Here is a 20388-nt window from a genome sequence, read left to right as displayed (position 1 = left end):
AAATAGAAACCCCTCCTGATAAGTATGAAAAAAAATAATGAAAGTGTTTTATTGCTTTGGGGTCTTAGAAGATTCTATCACTTGTGTTCCCTTGATCATAAGAATGAATGAGTATTTATTTCTAGACATTAATTAAATTAGTAACAGTGTTTCTTTATAACATTATAATTAAATCCAGTAACGGAGTGGCTTACATTTGGTAATCTTGTTATATTTAGAGACAATCCAATATCTGGGGATTTACTCAGTTTTCTAAATCTTTTTTTTTTTAATTTTTATTTATTTATGTATGATAGTCACAGAGAGAGAGAGAGGCAGAGACACAGGCAGAGGGAGAAGCAGGCTCCATGCACCGGGAGCCCGACGTGGGATTCGATCCCGGGTCTCCAGGATCGCACCCTGGGCCAAAGGCAGGCGCCAAACCATTGCGCCACCCAGGGATCCCTCAGTTTTCTAAATCTTAACAGGTTTTTGCTGTTCACATCACAGTCAACATCATTCACACCTCTGCATCCTATCCCAACCCAGTTTAATGATGCTATTTCTCTGTCATTTATTTCTCCCTGGTTTACACTGGGTAGTTTACAAAAATAAGGCAAGAGAAGAAGAGTAGGGTTGATTACTGGCTCCATCAGTCATGTGTCTTTGGGTTGCTTTCCTAAATTCTCTAAGCCTCACTTCTTTTTTTTTTTTTTTTAATCTGTAATTGGAAGATAATGTTCTAGCCAGCTCAGGGGATGGGATTGCTATGAAGATTTAAATGGAATAATAGAGGATCCCTGGGTGGCTCAGCAGTTTAGCACTTGCCTTTGGCCCATGATCCTGGAGTCCCGGGATTGAGCCCTACATCGGGCTACCTGCATGGAGCCTGCTTCTCCCTCTGCCTGTGTCTCTGCCTCTCTCTCTCTCTCTGTGTCTTTCATGAATAAATAAAATCTTTAAAAAAATAAGTGGAATATATATATATATATATGTTTTGTTAATTGCAAAAAGCTAGACATATGTATGAATTGTGATATTGCCACTGACCCTTTTCTATAAAAAACTGGTTGGTAAGCCAGAGCTGAAGGAGTTCATTAAAGCACTTTCACATTTTTAGTTAGAAAAAATGAAACATTTTGTTGTTGTCACAGGTTAGAATAAAATACTGATAAAATATAAGATCTTGTCGAATTTAAAGTTGTTGATTTGTGGAAAGGTCTTAGCATTATTGCCTGGCACAAAGGAAGCACTGAATAACTGTAACTATTCATGGGTATCAGTATAGTGGCAATAGTAGTGGTAGCAGTGCTGGTATAAGCAGTGCCACAGGTGGTATAACTCCATTACAGCAGAGTTTATGAAAATTCCCTATCTCTTCCTCACATTCATGATATATATTAAGATCCTAAAAAAGAGAGTATATCCTCAGAAATAATATTTTGTTACCTCAAAAGCAATGATCATGAAGGTGACATTAATACATATAAATACATTTATAAAATAATTTAAGTGAAAAAAACCCAAAATAACATGCACACATTGACTAGTTTAAGTATGAAAAGTTCATACATATATACCAACAAATATCAGTTATATTATGTTATATAATATATATATAATATAAATATATTACAATTGCTATCAGTTCACAAACATACTTGACAAACTTATGAGTTAGTGAGGGAAAGTTCAAGCCACCTGTCCAAATCAAATAGTTGGCAAGTGTCAAGTCTCTCTTTTCTGAATAAAAGCTAACACTCATCTCATTGTATATCAATAACTTTTGAAAGATGAATGAATGCTAGTGATTTTAAATTGTATATTGCATTTGGTAATCACTAATTTCCTTACATTCTAGTAAAAAAGAAAAGAAACACTTTCATCTAATTAGGTGATATAAATTTCTATGTTCCTGAGTCAAATGCTATTTGGGGTGGGCCACGGCTACAAAATACAACATTTCAAAGACAGCTGCTACTCCACCATATTCTGTGCCTCGTGTTTTATTCTGTCTTTGTCTTTTCTGTTTGCAAACAATAAAAAAAGGTCAAGAAGCTAAAGTCAAAGAGCATCCAGTTTACTAGCTGGATCTTATATTTTATTTTAGAGCATTCTGTTTACTAGCTATCCTCTTGACTTGACTTGATAATGTGCAAAACCTGATGTTGCCAGTATTCACAGTAATAATAAATTTACCTGTGAAGAATTAGGACATACTTGTTGCATGTACAGTATCAATGAATTCCAAAATAAAGAAAACAAAACTAAAGTTACCACTGCAACAAACACAAAACCATCTTAAATCTCCCCAGAGATTGTAAAATGAATTAGGATATTTAATGTTAGATTTTTGTTTTGTGTTACCCTTGATCTAGTCTCACAAATACAGTAATTATGATAATGTAGTATCAGATGGCATGTAGGAAGTTATGCTTTCAATTATTAATTAGAATAATAAGAAATCCTTGAAAATATTTTACCAGTTTTCTTCTTTTTTATTTTTTTTAGATTTTATTTATTTATTCATAGAGACACACAGAGAGAGGCAGAGACACAGGCAGAGAGAGAAGCAGGCTCCATGCAGGAAGCCTGACGTGGGACTCGATCCCAGGACCCCGGGATCACGACCTGAGCTGAAGGCAGACGCTCAACCGCTGAGCCACTCAGGTGTCCCTTACCATAGTTTTCTTTGGCCATTTCTCACGTACACCTGTATATACAAGTTGTTTATATATATAAAGTTGTTTTAAAAAGTTGCAATTATAAATTTTGGGGCAATTCTGTGCTTCACTTCTATATATTGATTATATCAATCATTATTAAATTCATTACATGGTCTTCACAACCATCGTTTAATAGCTTTAATATGAGTATGAAATTATAAAAACATTTTAGGTCATTCTAACTAATTGGAGCCAGTAATATATAATACAAATCACAGACAGAAGTAAGAGTTGGAGCTTTCGAATGAGACAGTCATAATTTTGAATTCTGACTTAACCAAGAGTTAGTTGTTCATTCCATCCATGTTTTATCATTCATTCAAAAATTATCTGTTGAGTATGTACCATTTGTCAGACTTTGGTAGTATGATACTGAGTATATATTCATTGGACAGACATGAGCCCAACTCTCATGGAACTTTACGTCTAATCAATACAAGAAAATAGAGAACACAGAAAAGTATAGGATTTAATCTTTGTATAGATGGCAGGGAGGAGAATGCTCATATTTAAGGAGTTAGGGAATGTCTCTTCAAGTAAGTGAAATTTCAATCAGTAGAAACAGCATGTGCAAGTCTTCAGATACAGAAGAGCATAGCAAACATGATAAAATGAGGGCATGTAAACAAATACAGAATTCAGAGCTGAGCCTGCAGATATCAGATCATAAATTATATAGCATATTAAGGAATATAAACTTTATCCTGAAAACAATTTAAAAAATCAGATTAATGTATTAAACATTTCCTCCAGAATTTTTTTTTTAATTTCAAAATACTATCTTTAAAATCTTTCCTAACATTATACTACTTACTTTTCCTCTGAGTTTAGGATCAAGAAAAATATATCCATTATCACTAATTCTATTGATTATATTAGGGATCACAGACAGTACAGGACAAGTAAGAGAAATAAAAAAGTATAAATAACTGGAAAGAAGAAGTAAAACTGGTTTTATTGGCAGTTGAGACATTCTGTTCATAAAAGTTTCAAAATAGTCTACCTAAAACTCTTATATATGAGTGTATTTATGAGCAAGTTGCTGGATACAGGGTTAATATACAAATAATCAATTGTACATATGGCCTCAAACAATACAATAATGTAACTCATTCATATATATGTATATGTATATATATATGCAATCACATCAAAAATCATAAAGTATCATAGGTATAAGTATGTCAAAATATATGGAAGATCTTTACCCCGAAAACTACAATTCTCTTTTGAGAGAATTAATGATAAATAAATTGAGAGAGATATATATATATGGAATATATACCATTTCCCAAAATTAGAAGACTAAGATTGTTAAGATGTTAATTCTTCCTAAACTGTTCAATAAGTGAAATCAAAATTAAAACCTCAGATTTGTTGCTCTTGTTGAAGCTGTGTGTGTGTATGTGTGTGTGTATGTGTTTGTGAAAATTGACATGATCATTTACAAATGTATAAGAAAATGCAGAGGTCCTCTAACAGCCAGCCCAAAACAAGAAAAACAAAGTTGGAGACTTACATTACCCATTTATAAGACTTACTATAGGACACCTGGTGGCTCAGTAGTTGAGCATCTGCCTTTGGCTCAGGGAGTGATCCCAGAGTCCTGGGATCGAGCCCCATGTCAGGCTCCCAGTGGGGAGCCTGCTTCTCCCTCTGCCTGTCTCTGCCTCTCTCTGTATGTCTCATGAATAAATAAATAAAATCTTTAAAAAATTATTATAAGACTTACTAGAAAGCTACAATAATGAAGACCATACATACTGGCATAAATATATAAATGGAATGTAATGGAGAGAAAAGCAGCAGACCCACACACTTATGTTCATCTGATTATGATTAAAATGATTAATTCAGTAAGGAAAATACTGTCTTTTCCATAAATGATGCTGGAACAATTAGTATCCATATAGAAAGGAAAAGGTATTGTGATCCTTGTTTTATACCATACACAAAAACAATTTAAAATGGACTAAAAATATATCTTAGAAGTGTAGAAAATAAAACTTCTATAAAGAGACATAAGAGAACATCTATATGACTTCAAGGTAGGACAGAAGATTAAAAGCACCAACTACAAAAGAAAAACGATACATTGGTCCTAATTATAATTAGTTATTTAAACCTTAAAATCATCATTAGGAGACTGAAACTAAGTATTTATAATGTATATCTGATAAAAACTTGTATTTGGGATATATGAGAAAATGTAAAAAAAAAATGGGTAAAGGCAAACTAAGATGTTGCATAGGCCCATCTAAAGATTTGTACAAAAATATTTACTTTGTAAAAAAAAAAAATTACTTTGTTAATAAAAGCCCTAAACAGATCAATCCATCAGTAGAAGAGTACGTAATTAAACTGTGAGCTATTTATACAATTGAATATCATAACAGCAATAAAAAGAATGAATATTATATATATATTTATTTTAGGTATATATGTATATACACACACATATATTTTTTATATATTTATATATATATTTCTTCCTTTTCTTCTCCAATTATCACTACCATCTTTTTTTTTTCCCTCTATCTTATGGTTTGAAGATTCTTTCCATCACCATGTCTTCATAATGTATTTGGCATTAATTCATCGGTTTAAGGGAGTTGATAAACAGGACAAAATCACACTACTAATGGAAACTTATTCATTATAATGAGTTGTGAGTAGGACTTACCAGCAATTCATTTTATCTCCTTAATTTTGTGAGAAAAAAAAAGGATTTTTTGCAGTCAGATTTTAAAATAACTTTATTTTCTAAAACATGGAAGCATTCCCATGTATAGCTATTCAGTATAAACTTCTCCTTGTTTAATTGCTATGCTTTTATGGATTTGACTCGATGCTAGAAATTTATAGTGCAGACAAGATAAGAATAATTTTAGACTTATTGTATTGATATAAGAATAATTTTAGACTTATTGTATTGATATCCTTTTTAGCTTTACACTGAAATTGCTGTCAGAAAGGATTCACAGTAGAAAATAAACACAGTTACTAACACTCTCCTTAGATCAGAAGCCAAACTTGAACATTTTGAAATAAAATGCTCTACTTTACCATCAGTAACTTCCAAATATGCTTTTGTGATGATACTTCCGGCAACATTTAAAGTCTGGCAGATATAATAACCAACATCAGACCGCTGGACATTAGTAATAGTGAGATCACCAGTCTGGGAGACGGAAAAGCGGCTAGTTGACTGTGGCGGCTGATATGAGAAAAGCAGATTCTAGAACCCAGTATTTGGGAGGAAAGAATAGCAATAAGTTAATTACTAGGTACTAGTAATTTGGCATATATACATATATATTTATAAATAGGCTTGTAAATGTATACATACATACTACACATGCATATATACACAAATAAGCTAAAAACTCTTTTATCACATATTCACATATATAGATACAAAGTTTAATGACCTAGCCTTGGATAGGATCATTTTAAAATTTAAATAAATTCTAAATATTGATATGTACTTTTATAATTATCAATTTTAAACATTACTAGATATAGAAAAATAGTACCAACAGAGTTAAAAGTTTTACATATTAAGCAAAACAAAATCAAAAGCTTTGCTTTACATACATGTGACTATTAGGATTATAAACACTATATCTTTTAATATATAAACAAATTTAAAATTTAAGCACATTATGACAAATTAAGTTCAAAGGCATCATTTTGACATCATAACAAGAATTTCTGTTGTCTGTCCATTATAAAAGTTCAGTAACTCTATCAAACTGTCAAACTTCTATCAAACTTATTTCTCCTGTTAGATGGTGAGCATATCCATCACAGATAATTTTGAAAATCAAATATTAAATTTAAGAGTTCATAATGAAGTTTTATTTCTGTAGAAAGTTATCTTACATACAAGGTGAACACAATATATAGTATTAAGTGGTACAAATTTTTCACTAGGAATCAAAATGTGTTCCCTTGTTAGAGCAAGAGTATATTTCATGGGAAATAATAATTTATGTCATTGTTTTTCATGAAATGAATAAAGTCAAGATTTCTTCTAACCAAATACATTTGTTCCTTTTTAAAAGTTTAATTAGGGCAGCCGGGGTGGCTCGGCGGTTTAGCGCCACCTTCAGCCTAGGGCACAATCCTGGAGTCCCGGGATTGAGTCCCATGTTGGGCTCCCTGCATGGAGCCTGCTTCTCCCTCTGCCTGTGTCTCTGCCTCTCTATCTCTCTCTCTCTCTCTCTGTCTCTCATGAATAAATAAAATCTTTAAAAAAGAACAGTTTAATTACTTAACATATAATTTTATAAAGGCTTATCTACTATTCCATAAATATATGTCCAATGACAGAATTTTAGGAAACAGTAAGTTGCCATTAAACTAAGTCAAAATTATTTCAAAATTTGATATAGCTTAACAAACTTAATGAATAATTTATTTAATAATTAAATGAACATTTAAATATTACTCTTCTAAGAACTTCTGGATTTACTATTACCACTATATAGATTTTTTTTTTAAGATTTTGTTTATTCATGACAGAGAGAGAGAGGGAAAGGCAGAGACACAGGCAGAGGGAGAAGCAGGTTCTCTAAGGGGAGCCTGATGTGGGACTCGATCCTAGGACCCTGGGATCACCACCTGAGCCGAAGGCAGATGCTTAACCACTGAGCGACCCAGAGCCCCATAGATTTTCTTATTTAATTCACTTCCAATTCTCTCTGCTGTGCTAAAATATTTCATTTTTTCTTGTAATTTGCTATTAGCAAATTTAGTCTTTTAGGCCAAATGGAACGTGTTAGAATCAACAAAGATTCTATAATTCAAATGATGGTCTACATACCATAATCAAGTTAATATTTGCCTACCAAAGTGAAAACAAAAGTGAACTTGATGCACTGCCTACAAAAGATGAGTGAGTGCAGTCAGTAAACTACTAATATTTTACCCATACGAGCACAGTAGAAGTGATACCATGAAACAACCTGCCCAAGATTGATTTAAGCAAAAAATAAAAGAGGTTAGGAACAACTGTATTAAAAGTGAATGAGAATCTTTTTTACAGGTATCAAAAAGAAGTAAAGGGAAACGCTTCTTTTGTTGAGGAAGGCAAGTCAATGACCAATGAGAAAAAAAAGACTTACATTTAAAAACTATTATAACGTTCCTACTATCTTTAAAGTGGAATTATTTCAAAATTTCCTTTTTATTAAGCTGAAGCCCAATAGTGAGCTTAGAGTTAGTAAGATCATAGATCTCTATATTATAGTTCAATGTATATAGAAAAATCTGGTTTATAAAATGTTTAGAGTGGGATTTGATAACAAATGGAAATCACAAATGATAGTTTTCAAATAATTAGACTATATTCAACTATATTTAACATGACACCTATATTAATCAGACTACCACATAGTTTGATGAATCTTTAATTGAATATAAATTGATATATATAATTGAAATATATTTATCTATACACACACATATACATACATACATATATACATAAAGAAGTGAAGAAGACACTTGAGATTCCTGCTGTTTTCAGAGAAATGCTACTGATAATTATCATCACTGTTTTAGATGTGTATAAATCTCTTTTAACATCTAATTACAGGGACACCTGGGTGGCACTCTTAAGTGTGGGACTCTTGCTTTCAACTCAGGTCATGATCTCAGGGTCCCAAGATTGAACTCCAAATTGGCTCTCCACTCAGCACAGAATCTGCTTAAGACCCTCTCTTTCCCCTGTACCCCATTTGTGTGTGAGTGCTCTCTCTGTCTAAAATAAATAGATGAATCTTTAAAAAAAATAATTACAGATATCTAAATAGTAGAAATGATAATTAAATTATACTGAGAATAAGTGTAGTGTTTTTTTTTAACGTGACTTAGTTGGAAATAAAGGTAAATTTAATATGATGATTACTATGCTATATACCACCCTATGTAACAAAACTAGGAAGGTAAAATTGCTTTTAGATTTACAATAATGAAGGAAATTTTGTCTTCTCTCTCATAGTTGAAATTTTCTAGGGCATTCAGAGATTTTTCAGTTCTCTTAAAGTAACAGATACATGACAAAATAACATTTTGGTTTTTCTTATATATCTGGCACTCACCTTTGCTGACTGAAATATTAGAATAAAGTCTTACCTGACTCCCCTCTCTTCTCCAAAAAATAGCTGGTTGAGGATTTCCAGTTGCTTCACACTGGAATGTTACAGTTCGCCCCAAGGCAACAACCTGGTCACGAGGTTTCACAACAAAATGTGGAGGTTCTAAGGGAGATGAAACAAATTATATTGAATCAAAACCATGTAGTTATTATTCTAATTGAGACAATTTGCCGGTATCCCAAGTGCTGCCATTATTTTATACAACTCATTATGCACTATAAGATATAACGTACCCATTCTCATCCTTAATTTAATTGAAGCTAAGTTGTTAAGTGCATATTTATAGAAAGGAAAAGAGTTTTTTGGTGAAGAGGTTTTTTTTAATTAGCTGACCTTCTAAGATTAAACTCCACATTAAAAGAATTCTTGAGCTGCAATTTGACCCTTTACAAAGTATACCTGAAATTTGTATGAATAAATATCTTTTCTCATTTAGAACTACTTAAAGGTGAATGGACTTTAATCATACACACAAGGACCTCCTGATGTAAGCAGGCCCTAAAATTACTTTAATTTAACTCAAAAGCTCCTGAAATGCTACCATGAAAATTATAACCATTTAGAATCTTCAGTCCAATTACTTGAATAGAAATGAATTTAAAGCAATAGTCAAGTCAAACGCCTCCTTCATTTACATAGGCAAGGGCATGTTCGAACTGAATATATATGGAAATGAGGGCAAATCTGAAACATCTGCTCATCCTGACATTATAAATACTGCCAGCTTTGTCCAAACTGTTTGATTTATACAGACTTAAACGGCCACTTCATCCAGCAGTAAATAGAGTGTCAGAAAATTGTGTCAGTTACATTGAGAGCAATGGCAGCTGAAAACATTAGGTGTGCTGATGGAGTCACTTCTGGGGTGGGGGGGAAGGGGAAAGCTTGTTTCGGGACCATGCTTTATGCTTAGAAAAATGTGCACTGAATGTAAGTCTTTTTACCTACTGTTTACACTTTTCAAATGCATTTCTTATCAACTGTCTGAAACACCTAATTAGTCTCCTCTCTTGTCTCAGCTCAAATTGAAGTGAACATTTCAAGCCAGGCATTTAACAGTTTATACAGGATAGGATTCCTCCAATCCACTTTTTAAGACCAGTCCATTATTTTAAACCTTTTCTTTAAAAGTACTTTTAGCTATTTATATCAGTCACTTACGATAACACCTTCAAGGGAATATGAACCAAAAATTATATTGAAATTATGTCCACAATTGCTATCACTCTGCTCACAAAAAAAAAAAAAATTCTTTGTTAATGAGGGTGAGGATTTGAAAAGGTACTTTTCTCTTGGTAAATACTGTCTAGGCAATTGCATCTAAGACACATATAAAAATATCTGTAATATATATATACATTTTGTAAATCTCTCATTTGAAATATAAACCTCTTTTAAAAAGAGAGAGATGTAACAGAACTTGCTGCAGATTGCATGGTGGCAAAACTGAAGAAAGCAATTAGATCTCCTAACTTTTAGATTAGTGTGATTTCTTCCATACTCCTTTTTTATTTTTAATTGAGGTTTAGTAGAAATTATACCATATGACTAGAAAATTATAGGAGACCTGAAAAATCAGGTCAAATGCCTTCAAATGTCCTGAAACTTACAGGGAAGAAAATACAAAGTTAGGAGATAAAGTTTAGGTTCAATTTGGTAACGCTGAAGTCCTAGCTTATAATTTTTTTTTTTAACTCTGATTGTAATTGAGTGGTTTACTCATGAATTGAGCAAACACTATCATTATCCAGGTATAATAACAGGCATGTGTATCATCGCTTGGGGATTTTCCTCCATACACATCCATACAGGAGCATTTGATTCCTTAGTTAAGGGCTGGGATAATTGAGGTAGAAATCAGATGAAGAAATTGAAAGGATTGGCTGGATAATAAACTAAATCCAGAAGAGAGTTTGGTTTGTTTCAATAAAAGAAAAACAAATGATTAATTAAATGACTGGGAGAATATGACTTTCCAATATGCGGGGAATTTGAGTAGGAAAATATAAATGTTCAAACCACTCAGAGAAGTATAAACTTCGGGTGGTCTCTTTTCTAAATCTCAGAAGCATGTCTAACAACGTGTGCCAGAACCCATGTTTCTTTTATAAAATGCCAGCTCTCCTCCAACCTCAAAGACTTATTTGGGAACAAGGGATACAAACCCTTATGCTAACTACATTTATCCTGCAGCAATCTTTCCACACAGGATATCTGCCTGGAAATGAATTTACTATATTTTGCAGGCATATTCTTGAGCCAACATCAACAGTGACATCAGCTACAAGATACGTCTTAGAAATATAACTTTAAAAACCCCTTTCTACATGTATGTTAAATATTAGGTATAAATATATCTCTATGAAAATTCAAATGGATTAAATATGCCTCTATCAATCAATCTATGACCATCATCTACCTTTCTAGATTGAGAAGGCCATTCATCACATCCATCTATTTGATGTTTATGATATAATGTTGGAATATTTTTCAAAGGCTACCTTTCAACTTGCCATAATTAAAAATATAACCATGTTACTAACGTCATATATGGTCAGTGTTGAAAATTTAGAAAACTAGACAAGCAAAGAGAAAAAGAAGAGCTAACTATAATTCAACCACACAAATTGTACAAGTGTTTTAAAATATTCTTCTATAATATCATTTCAATAACTATTTAATAATCTATATACAAATTACTTAAATCACTTCACCAAGCTATTGTTTTTAAATTGGGTTTGTTTCCAATTTTCACTATTAAAAATAACAGTGATATTAACATTCTTCCCAATTATATTCAAGATTATTTCAACTGATGCCTCCCCTACAGGGCACTTTCCTCGCTAACCTCCCATACACTGAACATTAATCTTTGCTAAACTGAGAATAGAATTGCCTACTAATTAGCCTGTTTATATTTGTGAGATTAAACATTTATTTTATATTACGTTGTCATTGATATCCTATTTGCTGTGAATATTGTATTCCTATGCTTATCTTTTTTAATTCTAAGAACTATTGATAGGCAAAAATTTTATCCATTTCTCATATATGTTGTAGATATATTTTCTCATTTTGTGGACAGTCTTTAATCTGGTTAAGCATTTTTGGTATTCTATCAATAAAATATAGATTATATAATATATAATAAATTTTGTAAACATTCACCTCTATTTTCATCCTATATGTTTGTCTTTATTTTTTATGTTTAAAATTAATCCATATATATGTATATATATATATTACATATATGGTAGCATCAAGAAAGCTATATTTTTCAAATAGTCCCTTATTGCATCACCATTAAGGAACAATCCATCCTATCTGTATTAGTATGAATACCTTTAGAATATTTGTGTAGCTCTTTAACTTAAAAAATAGGGAGCTTCTCTTAGGATCAAATTATTCCCTGGGGTATACCACTTAGCATCCTCATGGAAAATTCTCCAAAAGTCATGTAGCATTTTTAAAGGGTATATGTACCTTCCCTAATGTATTTATCATAAGAGTACTTAGAAACCTAATGACTATTAATATAAGGACAAGTGTTTATCAGAGCAAACTTCGATAAATTTTGGAAGCATCATGCAATTATTTCTTACATAAAATGAGATGAATCTGATACATAGAAATGAAAATGAATGCATACAGCCCTATGTGCAGTTATTCATCAAAAGGACTTTGAATGACTATTACTAAAGGAAGTTATAAAAGCTAAGATAGACAGACATGAATTCATAAACATATTTGAGATTTTTAAAAAAACCCAAATCATTCTGTGGGCACCTATTTTTGTTTGTTTACCTTATGAAATATAAATTAAAATGGTACTTCAAGACAATATAGTCCTATCACTTATTTTATTACTCAAGTAAGGAGAGAAAAAAATAAAAGGATGCAGATCACATATCATTTAATAAAACATAAAGTTAGCAACCCCATTACCTTTACTCTTTGTCACAGTTACCCATACTTCCTGCAGACTTTATTCTGTGCGGTCTTTGAGGCCAATGACAAGTGAAACATGGAGGCTGACTGGTTGAAGGACATGGAAGGGTATGGATGGAAAGGGGAAGAGAAGTTCCAGTCACAGTGACACGGTGATTAGAAGATGGCCAATAAAATGTCAACTTACCAGACCCAACTAAAACAAAAAAAAGAAAACATGAAATAAATAAAAAAATAAAGAAACAGAAACGAAACAGAAAAAAGTAATAAGATTTGACTTAACAATGATATTTCTCTTAAAGTAAAATAAAGAACACATTAATATTTGGCTCATGTGGGCCATGAATGAATATTTGTTAGCATTTTAAGAATAATCATGAGTAACTTAAGAAAAATAGAAATGACTCCTAAAATCTCTACTATGATTAAATGACAGCTACAATGGATGATAGCCATACAATTATAAAACACATTTCGATGACTACATTTTGCTATAAGATGACATGGTTAGATAGCTACATACATAATGAGTTTAAACACACTATAAATCTTAACTGTTAATGTTACTTAGAATAGAAATCAAGCATCTTAATCAAAGATAAAGTAGTGTTAAATCGAACAACTCCATCATCAGATTAATTTTTAAAATGTCCATGCAACTAATGATATTCTATTAAATCTGTGTTTCTCATACTTGAATAAGCACATGGATCACCCTAAGACCTGGTTAAAATACAAATTATAACTCCATAGATAAGAAGTGTGGCCTTTGACTTTGCATTTCTAACAAGCATTCTCAGGTACTGCTGGTCCATGACCACAGGCTGAGTAGCAAGGTTATTAAAAAGTTACACCTTTTAGGTTACACCTAAATTCTTGCAGAATTTTAACTGAGAAGATGTATAGAAAAACGTAAACACATGAAAACATATAAAACTTTATAAACCTATCTAATAAAGTCATAATCATGTTACCTACTGCAAGGCTGAAACATTGGACATTTTAATATAGAAAGCTCAAGTGATACTTATTTATTTATTTATTTGTTTATTTATTTAAAAGATTTTATTTATTCATGAGAGAGAGAGAGAGAGAGAGAGAGAGAGAGAGGCAGAGACACAGGCAGAGGGAAAAGCAGGCTCCAGGCAGGGAGTCTGACGTGGGACTCGATCCCAGGCCTCCAGGATCACACCCTGGGCTGAAGGCGGCGCTAAGCCACCTGGGCTGCCCAATACATATTTTAAATACTGGAAAATGACTGCTTTGTTTTGATCTTTTATTTATTTTTATTTTTAAAGATTTTATTTATTTATTCATGAGACACACAGAGAGAGGCGGAGATACAGGCAGTGGGAGAAGTAGGCTTTCTGTGGGGAGCCTGATGTGGGACTTGATCCCAAGACCCCAGGATCACACCCTGAGCCAAAGGCAGATGCTCAACCACTCTGGTCCCACTCTGGTGCCTCTGTTTGGCTTAATTTGAAGCAAAGGAAATAATTGCCAAACACAGAACTTTTTCATAATAGCCCCACGTACAGCCACAAAATATCTTATTCAAATAAATAACTCCTACATCTTAAAGCAAATCATATTAATTTAACTTGATATACATTCCTGCAGTATGCAGGAACTATGCTAAGCCCTGCTGCTGTGAGATGGTACAGTTTAAAAATAGTGACAATGCAACAATAAAACAGAACACAACAAAGACTTCCATCCAACTATAAACAGCCTGCCCAAGTTATTTCCCAGGTTGAACTAGAAATTACATTTCCTCAATACCTTCCACCAGGGGAAAAAAACACACAAAGGGCTGGGGGAAGATCAGGTATCTGATGGGATCATGGGACATTCTGGTACAATATATGACCTGAAGTAATATTTTCTTTCTTTTTTTAAAGTGCATTTGAGAGAGAGAGAGAGAGAGAGAAAGAGAGCACAAGCAGGGGAGAGAGGTAGAGGGAGAAGCAGACTCCCCGCTGAGCAGGGAGCCCAAAGTGGGATTCAATCACAGGACAGTGTGATCATGACCTGAGCTGAAGGCAGACACTTAACTGACTGAGCCACCCAGGTGTCCTGAAGTAATATTTTCAAGCTCTATTTATTTTGCTTTGCTTTTGCTTTATGGGCATGCTCAGTAATCCATGTAGAAGGATAAAAATGTATGTTTTAAATAAAACACAAAATAATAAAAAATAAATGAAAAGAGAAATAAAATAGAGACAAAAGTTCTCTTGCCTATTGTTAACAAGTATGCAAAACTTAAAGGTAACTCAGAAGCACATTTCAATTCACATGTTCCCTTCATGAGTAAAATAATTGTCTTTTTCATTCTAAAAAAAACCCAAAAATCAATCTTTTCTCAACTTACTCAGCTATGCTACCTAGACTTGAAAACAGAGTTGGTTGAGTTTGGTTACACTTTTGAATCTTTCAAGATATTGTCTTTTAAGTGGCAGGAAGAAATATTTAGAAACTACAAAAGAGAGATGCTGACAATCTGTAGCAATAGTATTTGCTTTGAAAAAAACAAAAGATAATAGAATTATCTTTTGGGATAACCTGTGAAAATAAATTTGATATTAGTTGGATGCAGTGAAGATTAAGCCTTATTTAAAGTCAAGAGACTACAGGAATGATTCCTAAAGATATTCTAACCATATAACTTTTGGTCATGTAAAATTCCTGAGACATTTCAAAAATACCCAATATGTTAGAAACAAGAAAATTAATAGGAAGCAGGTCATTTAAAATTTAAAAAGTGCCTTTTACCCTGTTTAAAGGGTTTACCAGCAATCAAGCCATAGGAGTCAAATCTTTTATTAACTAAAACCCAAGGTGTTCAAGAACTTCTGGCTGATGTATTTGCATTTCATATCAATAACAAATGACAACTTGAAAATATTTCATAACATTATCTAAGAACAACATCTAACACAGAAGCTTCCAAAGCATCAGAGGTTTTTGAGAGTACCCTATCTTGCATGATCATTTAAGCTTTTAACAACCATGATTATCAGGAAATGATGTCTCTTATCTAAATGAAAAACTCGCCTGTCACAATTTAACTCCTCTTTTTGTTTATTCTAGTTTCAGTACACAAATAAATGCCATTAGTATCCTCCGTATAAAATCCTTTTACTCAGTTGAAAGAAATGATCATCTTAAACTTTCTTGTCTCAAGAATAAATGATAGAAATTTCTTTAAGTTTTTTAGATTTCCCCTTTTTACCATACTTCTCTCAGAGTCAGGTCAAAGAATTTTCTTTCCATACAGACAGTAGGGACTTTCTATACAACAATCAGGACCCATTATCATCCAGTTAGATCTGTCCAGAAAGAATCTGAGAAAAGTAGAGTAATCTGGATCATGTTCATTCATCATCCTCTGAAGTTTGTGGTTTATGGGCAGTCTCACTCCTACACTCCCCTAACTCTTGTCAACTTCTTTTCTTTCTACTTTAAAGGCTAGGAGCCCCTCTACCCCAACTCCCTTTTCTCGTTAAGAAAGAGGAAAAGCCTGTCTGTCTCCATCTCTAATAAAACAATAAAACTATAAAATGGTAGTGCTGGAAGTGACCTTAGAACTTATCAGTCTAATTCTATCCTTCTTGCATGAGAAAATGGGAACCTAAATTGTTCAATAACTTTCTCAAGGTCACAGACGACTAACCAAGACTGCCTTTTTTGACTAAATTCAAGTCTCTCATAAATTTTTCTACTTGTTAGCCAGTTTAGGGAGAATCATATGCAACAGGACATAAAATGTATTTGGTTTTACATTTAAACTGTCATAAATGTTAACCTAAAATCACCACCATTAAAATAATTACTATAAAAACTTTCTAAAATAATTGCTCAGGATACTAAAAAAATCTTTTAAAAAATAATTAGCTGTAGTTTTAAAAAGACATGGAATACTAACAGATAAGACAGTAGGCTTAAAACTTCCTAACAAGTTCACCTTTTTGGACAAAAAACGCAATGTGATTAATTTTTAAAGGTGAACCAATTTTCATCATTTCATCACTTACATCATTATAAACTGGATAATACTCTTTTGAAAGGTAATAACAAATCATATTTCTACACAATTACTTTAATAGTAAATATGTTACACAGGAAGTAAAATAAACTCAAAAAGTAAACGTACCTTTTTAAGAGATTAAAACTTTCTATTTTGTTAACATGGTAGCATTATGCAGATTACAGTAACATCCCTAATTTTTTTTCTCAAATTGAGAGAGTTTAGAAAGGAGTGAGAGATTAGAGAATTTGCCACAAAGCTGTTTGTATCAAAAACACACTGCTTTCACTTAGATTATATTATTTTGGTGGGGTGGAGAGGAGTTACACAAAGTCTAAATATATATATAGGGGATCCCTGGGTGGCACAGCGGTTTGGCGCCTGCCTTTGGCCCAGGGCGCGATCCTGGAGACCCGGGATCGAATCCCACGTCAGGCTCCCAGAGCATGGAGCCTGCTTCTCCCTCTGCCTGTGTCTCTGCCTCTCTCTCTCTCAATCTGTGTGACTATCATAAATAAAAATTTAAAAAAATATTAAAAAAAATATATATATATAAATACATATATACTACACATATAGGTATATATATACTATATAATTTGTTTATGTAATTATAAAACTCTAGTTCCTGTATTGAGTGTAATAAAAGAAAAAGGACAGCTTTCTCTAAAATATTTGGAGACATACAAGTACTATATCTTTGGATGATACTTTTTTTTAAAAGTTTAAAATGGAAAAAATTTAGCCTTCCCTTTCTCCCTCCTTCCCTCCCTTCCTTTCTCTCTTTTTTCATTCTTTCCTCCCTCCCCACACACTCACTCTCACACATACATGCACACACACTTAGAATAAAGAGATTTTTTTCCTCTTTTGAATGTGACATCAACAGGCCCCCAGTTGTTTACTTTAAAATATTCTAAGAATATACATTGTTCAGACAATATCTTTAGGTATAAATAAGTAGCTAAGAGAAGCAAAAATGGATGGGAGCAAAGAAGGAAGGAAGGAAAAAAGGGAGGAAGGAAGGAGGGAGGGAGAGAGGGAAGCTCTCTTCTATCTGCTTGTCAAATACAGGAGACAAGAGTCAGAATGATGATAAATGTCTAAAAAAAATATACAGAAGCTAGAGAAAGAGGCCTTTTTTTGGGGGGGGGGGGTCTGAGAAAATAAGGTAGCTGTACAAATACTTAAGTCTTCAGATTAGGCCTAATAAATACTGGGAGCAGCCAATCTTGATAACTACTTAGGCCAGAAGAGAAGATAATGGCCTAAATAATAGCATGAGTGACTTAGGGAAAGTACAGAAAAGAAGCAGTTAACAGTAAAGGTCACTGAACCATGAATTGGTTGCCAACTGTGATGTCTCCAGAGGTCTTTAAAATGGGATTTATTTCCATTTGGCCACAACAGTTTAGCTATAACCCTGTCTGGTAAAGGAATAGAGTAGCTGATTCTTAAAGTGCTTTGTGCGCTATGATTTTAAGAATATGGAAATTCAGAGGCAAAGCAGGACAGTGGATGCATCTTTCTGGGAAATATTCCCAGTATTTTCCCTTCAGATTATGTATATATAAACATATACTCTACTAGAAAATGTCCTCAAAAATATCCTTTTAAGTTAATATTACCTCAAGTCTATGAAGCTTATACATAGCTCATGATAAATAAAGAAGATATCAAAGAATTCCAAGAAAATATTCGCACAATTGCCACAACAATATGATTAAAATTTGTATATTTTCACACCAAGATTTCAATTTTTGAAGAATAATGGCAAATACATTCAAGTTTATCCTTATAACTTAAATAAAACATATGATTCTTCACTGTTAACCATGGGCAATATAATTATTTTGAAATATAATGACAGAAGACAGCTACTACAGTATGTGAGTCTAAAATAATTTATGTATTCTAAACTCCTAGAATGACTCTATAAAAGATTTCATAGTTAAGCAAATTTATCTATGGTAAAACCAATCCTATTATTAAATATCAGAGAATAACAGCTTTATTGAATGTCCTATGAATGAAATCACCATGACTATGGAATTCTGCTAATTCACAGATATTAGTTTTCATTACTAGTAACTAACTTCTAATGATCTTTAAATTAATGTGATTTTTTTCATTCTTGTATCGTTTTTTTTTTCCATTGAATAGCAGGGTTCAATTAATAAATCTGACAGCCTAGCATTGTAAACACCCCATTCCAGTAGAAGGTGAATGAAGTAAAATAGTGAGTTACATGACTCTTTTGAGAAGAAATACATTTTTATTAAAACAGAAGAACACTTATATTTTCAAGTAGTAATACTACCTACGTTTGAACTGACTGAATTATAGTCACTGTTATGCCGGAGAAATTATATGCATACATACTCATGAATGTTAATATCTCTAACAATTAAAAACACTTAAGATTTTTTTAATACTAGGTGTGATTTCTTTGGAGGTAAAGACAGAGCTTAACTTAAAAGCCTGTCATTATGTCTTTCAATTTCTCAGACATAAAAATAGAGTGATTAAGAGGGGCACTTTTAGAATATATTTAATAGATACATAAAATACTATGAACTTTTCCCCTCCAGTCAAACATTTCACATTATTTGTGGATCACTGGTTCTGGAGATAATTTGGTTGTCACAACTGAAGGGGGATGCTACTGGTATCTAGTGGAGAGAGGCCTAGGAGCCTGATAAACATCCTACAACCCACAAGACAGCTCCCCAAAACAAAGAAGGATCCAAACCCACATGTTGAAAGTGCCAGGACTGAGAAACATTGCTATAGATTATCTGTTCCATTGAAAGTTTAACAGAATAGTAATGGCTAATTATTTTCCCACAAATATACACAAAGTAATTTGCACAATGCCTAATGTATCATAGATACTCAGAAAAAGTTGATATTTTTCTCCTTTTCCTTCCACTTCTAAAAAAGGCTTCACTTTCCTTTTTAAAAAAAATATTTATTTATTTATTTATGTGAGAGAGTGTGCATGAATGGGAGGGAGGCAGAGGGAGAGAGAAAGAAAGAAGCAGACTCCCCGCTGAACATGGGGCTTCACGTGGGGCTGGACCCAGGGCTGGATCCCAGGACCCTGAGATCACCCATTCTGAAAGTAGGTGCAACTTAGCTATTGTCTACTAAAGAGTCTGAGATTGAAATGCAACTACCCGGCAATCTATGACCATGTGTGTGCCAGCTGACATAGGACTCAGGATCATAATTTTGAGGTTAATATTCCCTAGATCAATTTAGAAAGCCAGAAACCTGGATCTTTCTTCTCTCTCCTCCTTGAAATGTACAATTCATTACCAAATGCCATAGCTTTTATTTCTGAACTATTTGTGTATTCCATTTCCCTCTTTCTAGCTCTACTGCCACCACTCTGGCTCAAGTTATCCAACAGTGCTCAACTGAACTACTGCTTTGCTTCTTACCAATTAAATTTCATGATATGGCCAAAGTGCTTAAAAACAAAACCAAAGTAAACTAACCTGATTATAGATGTTTGTGCTTAAAATCTTTCAATATGGTT

The 20388-nt window shown here is 32.9% G+C and overlaps 1 protein-coding gene and 1 long non-coding RNA gene across 9 annotated transcripts in view; one reads left to right on the top strand and one right to left on the bottom strand.

Moving 5' to 3' along the window:
* ROBO1 (roundabout guidance receptor 1) overlaps nt 1–20388 on the bottom strand; it is a 1120933-nt gene that overhangs the window by 73999 nt on the left and 1026546 nt on the right. For all 7 annotated transcript variants that reach the window (XM_077878763.1, XM_077878768.1, XM_077878765.1 and 4 more), the window contains 2 exons: nt 8847–8971; nt 5772–5943 (listed from right to left, as the gene is read on the bottom strand). In XM_077878763.1, coding sequence (XP_077734889.1) covers nt 5772–5943; nt 8847–8971 — 297 coding nt within the window. The remainder of the gene's footprint in view (nt 1–5771; nt 5944–8846; nt 8972–20388) is intronic.
* Nucleotides 1–20388, top strand: part of LOC144301731 (uncharacterized) — a 44240-nt gene that overhangs the window by 1889 nt on the left and 21963 nt on the right. The gene's annotated exons all lie outside the window — the stretch shown is intronic.

Source organism: Canis aureus, chromosome 30 (assembly GCF_053574225.1).
Source record: "Canis aureus isolate CA01 chromosome 30, VMU_Caureus_v.1.0, whole genome shotgun sequence".
Lineage (NCBI taxonomy): Eukaryota > Metazoa > Chordata > Mammalia > Carnivora > Canidae > Canis > Canis aureus.
Note: the sequence above shows the minus strand (reverse complement) of the source record. Positions and strands in the feature narration are given on the sequence as shown.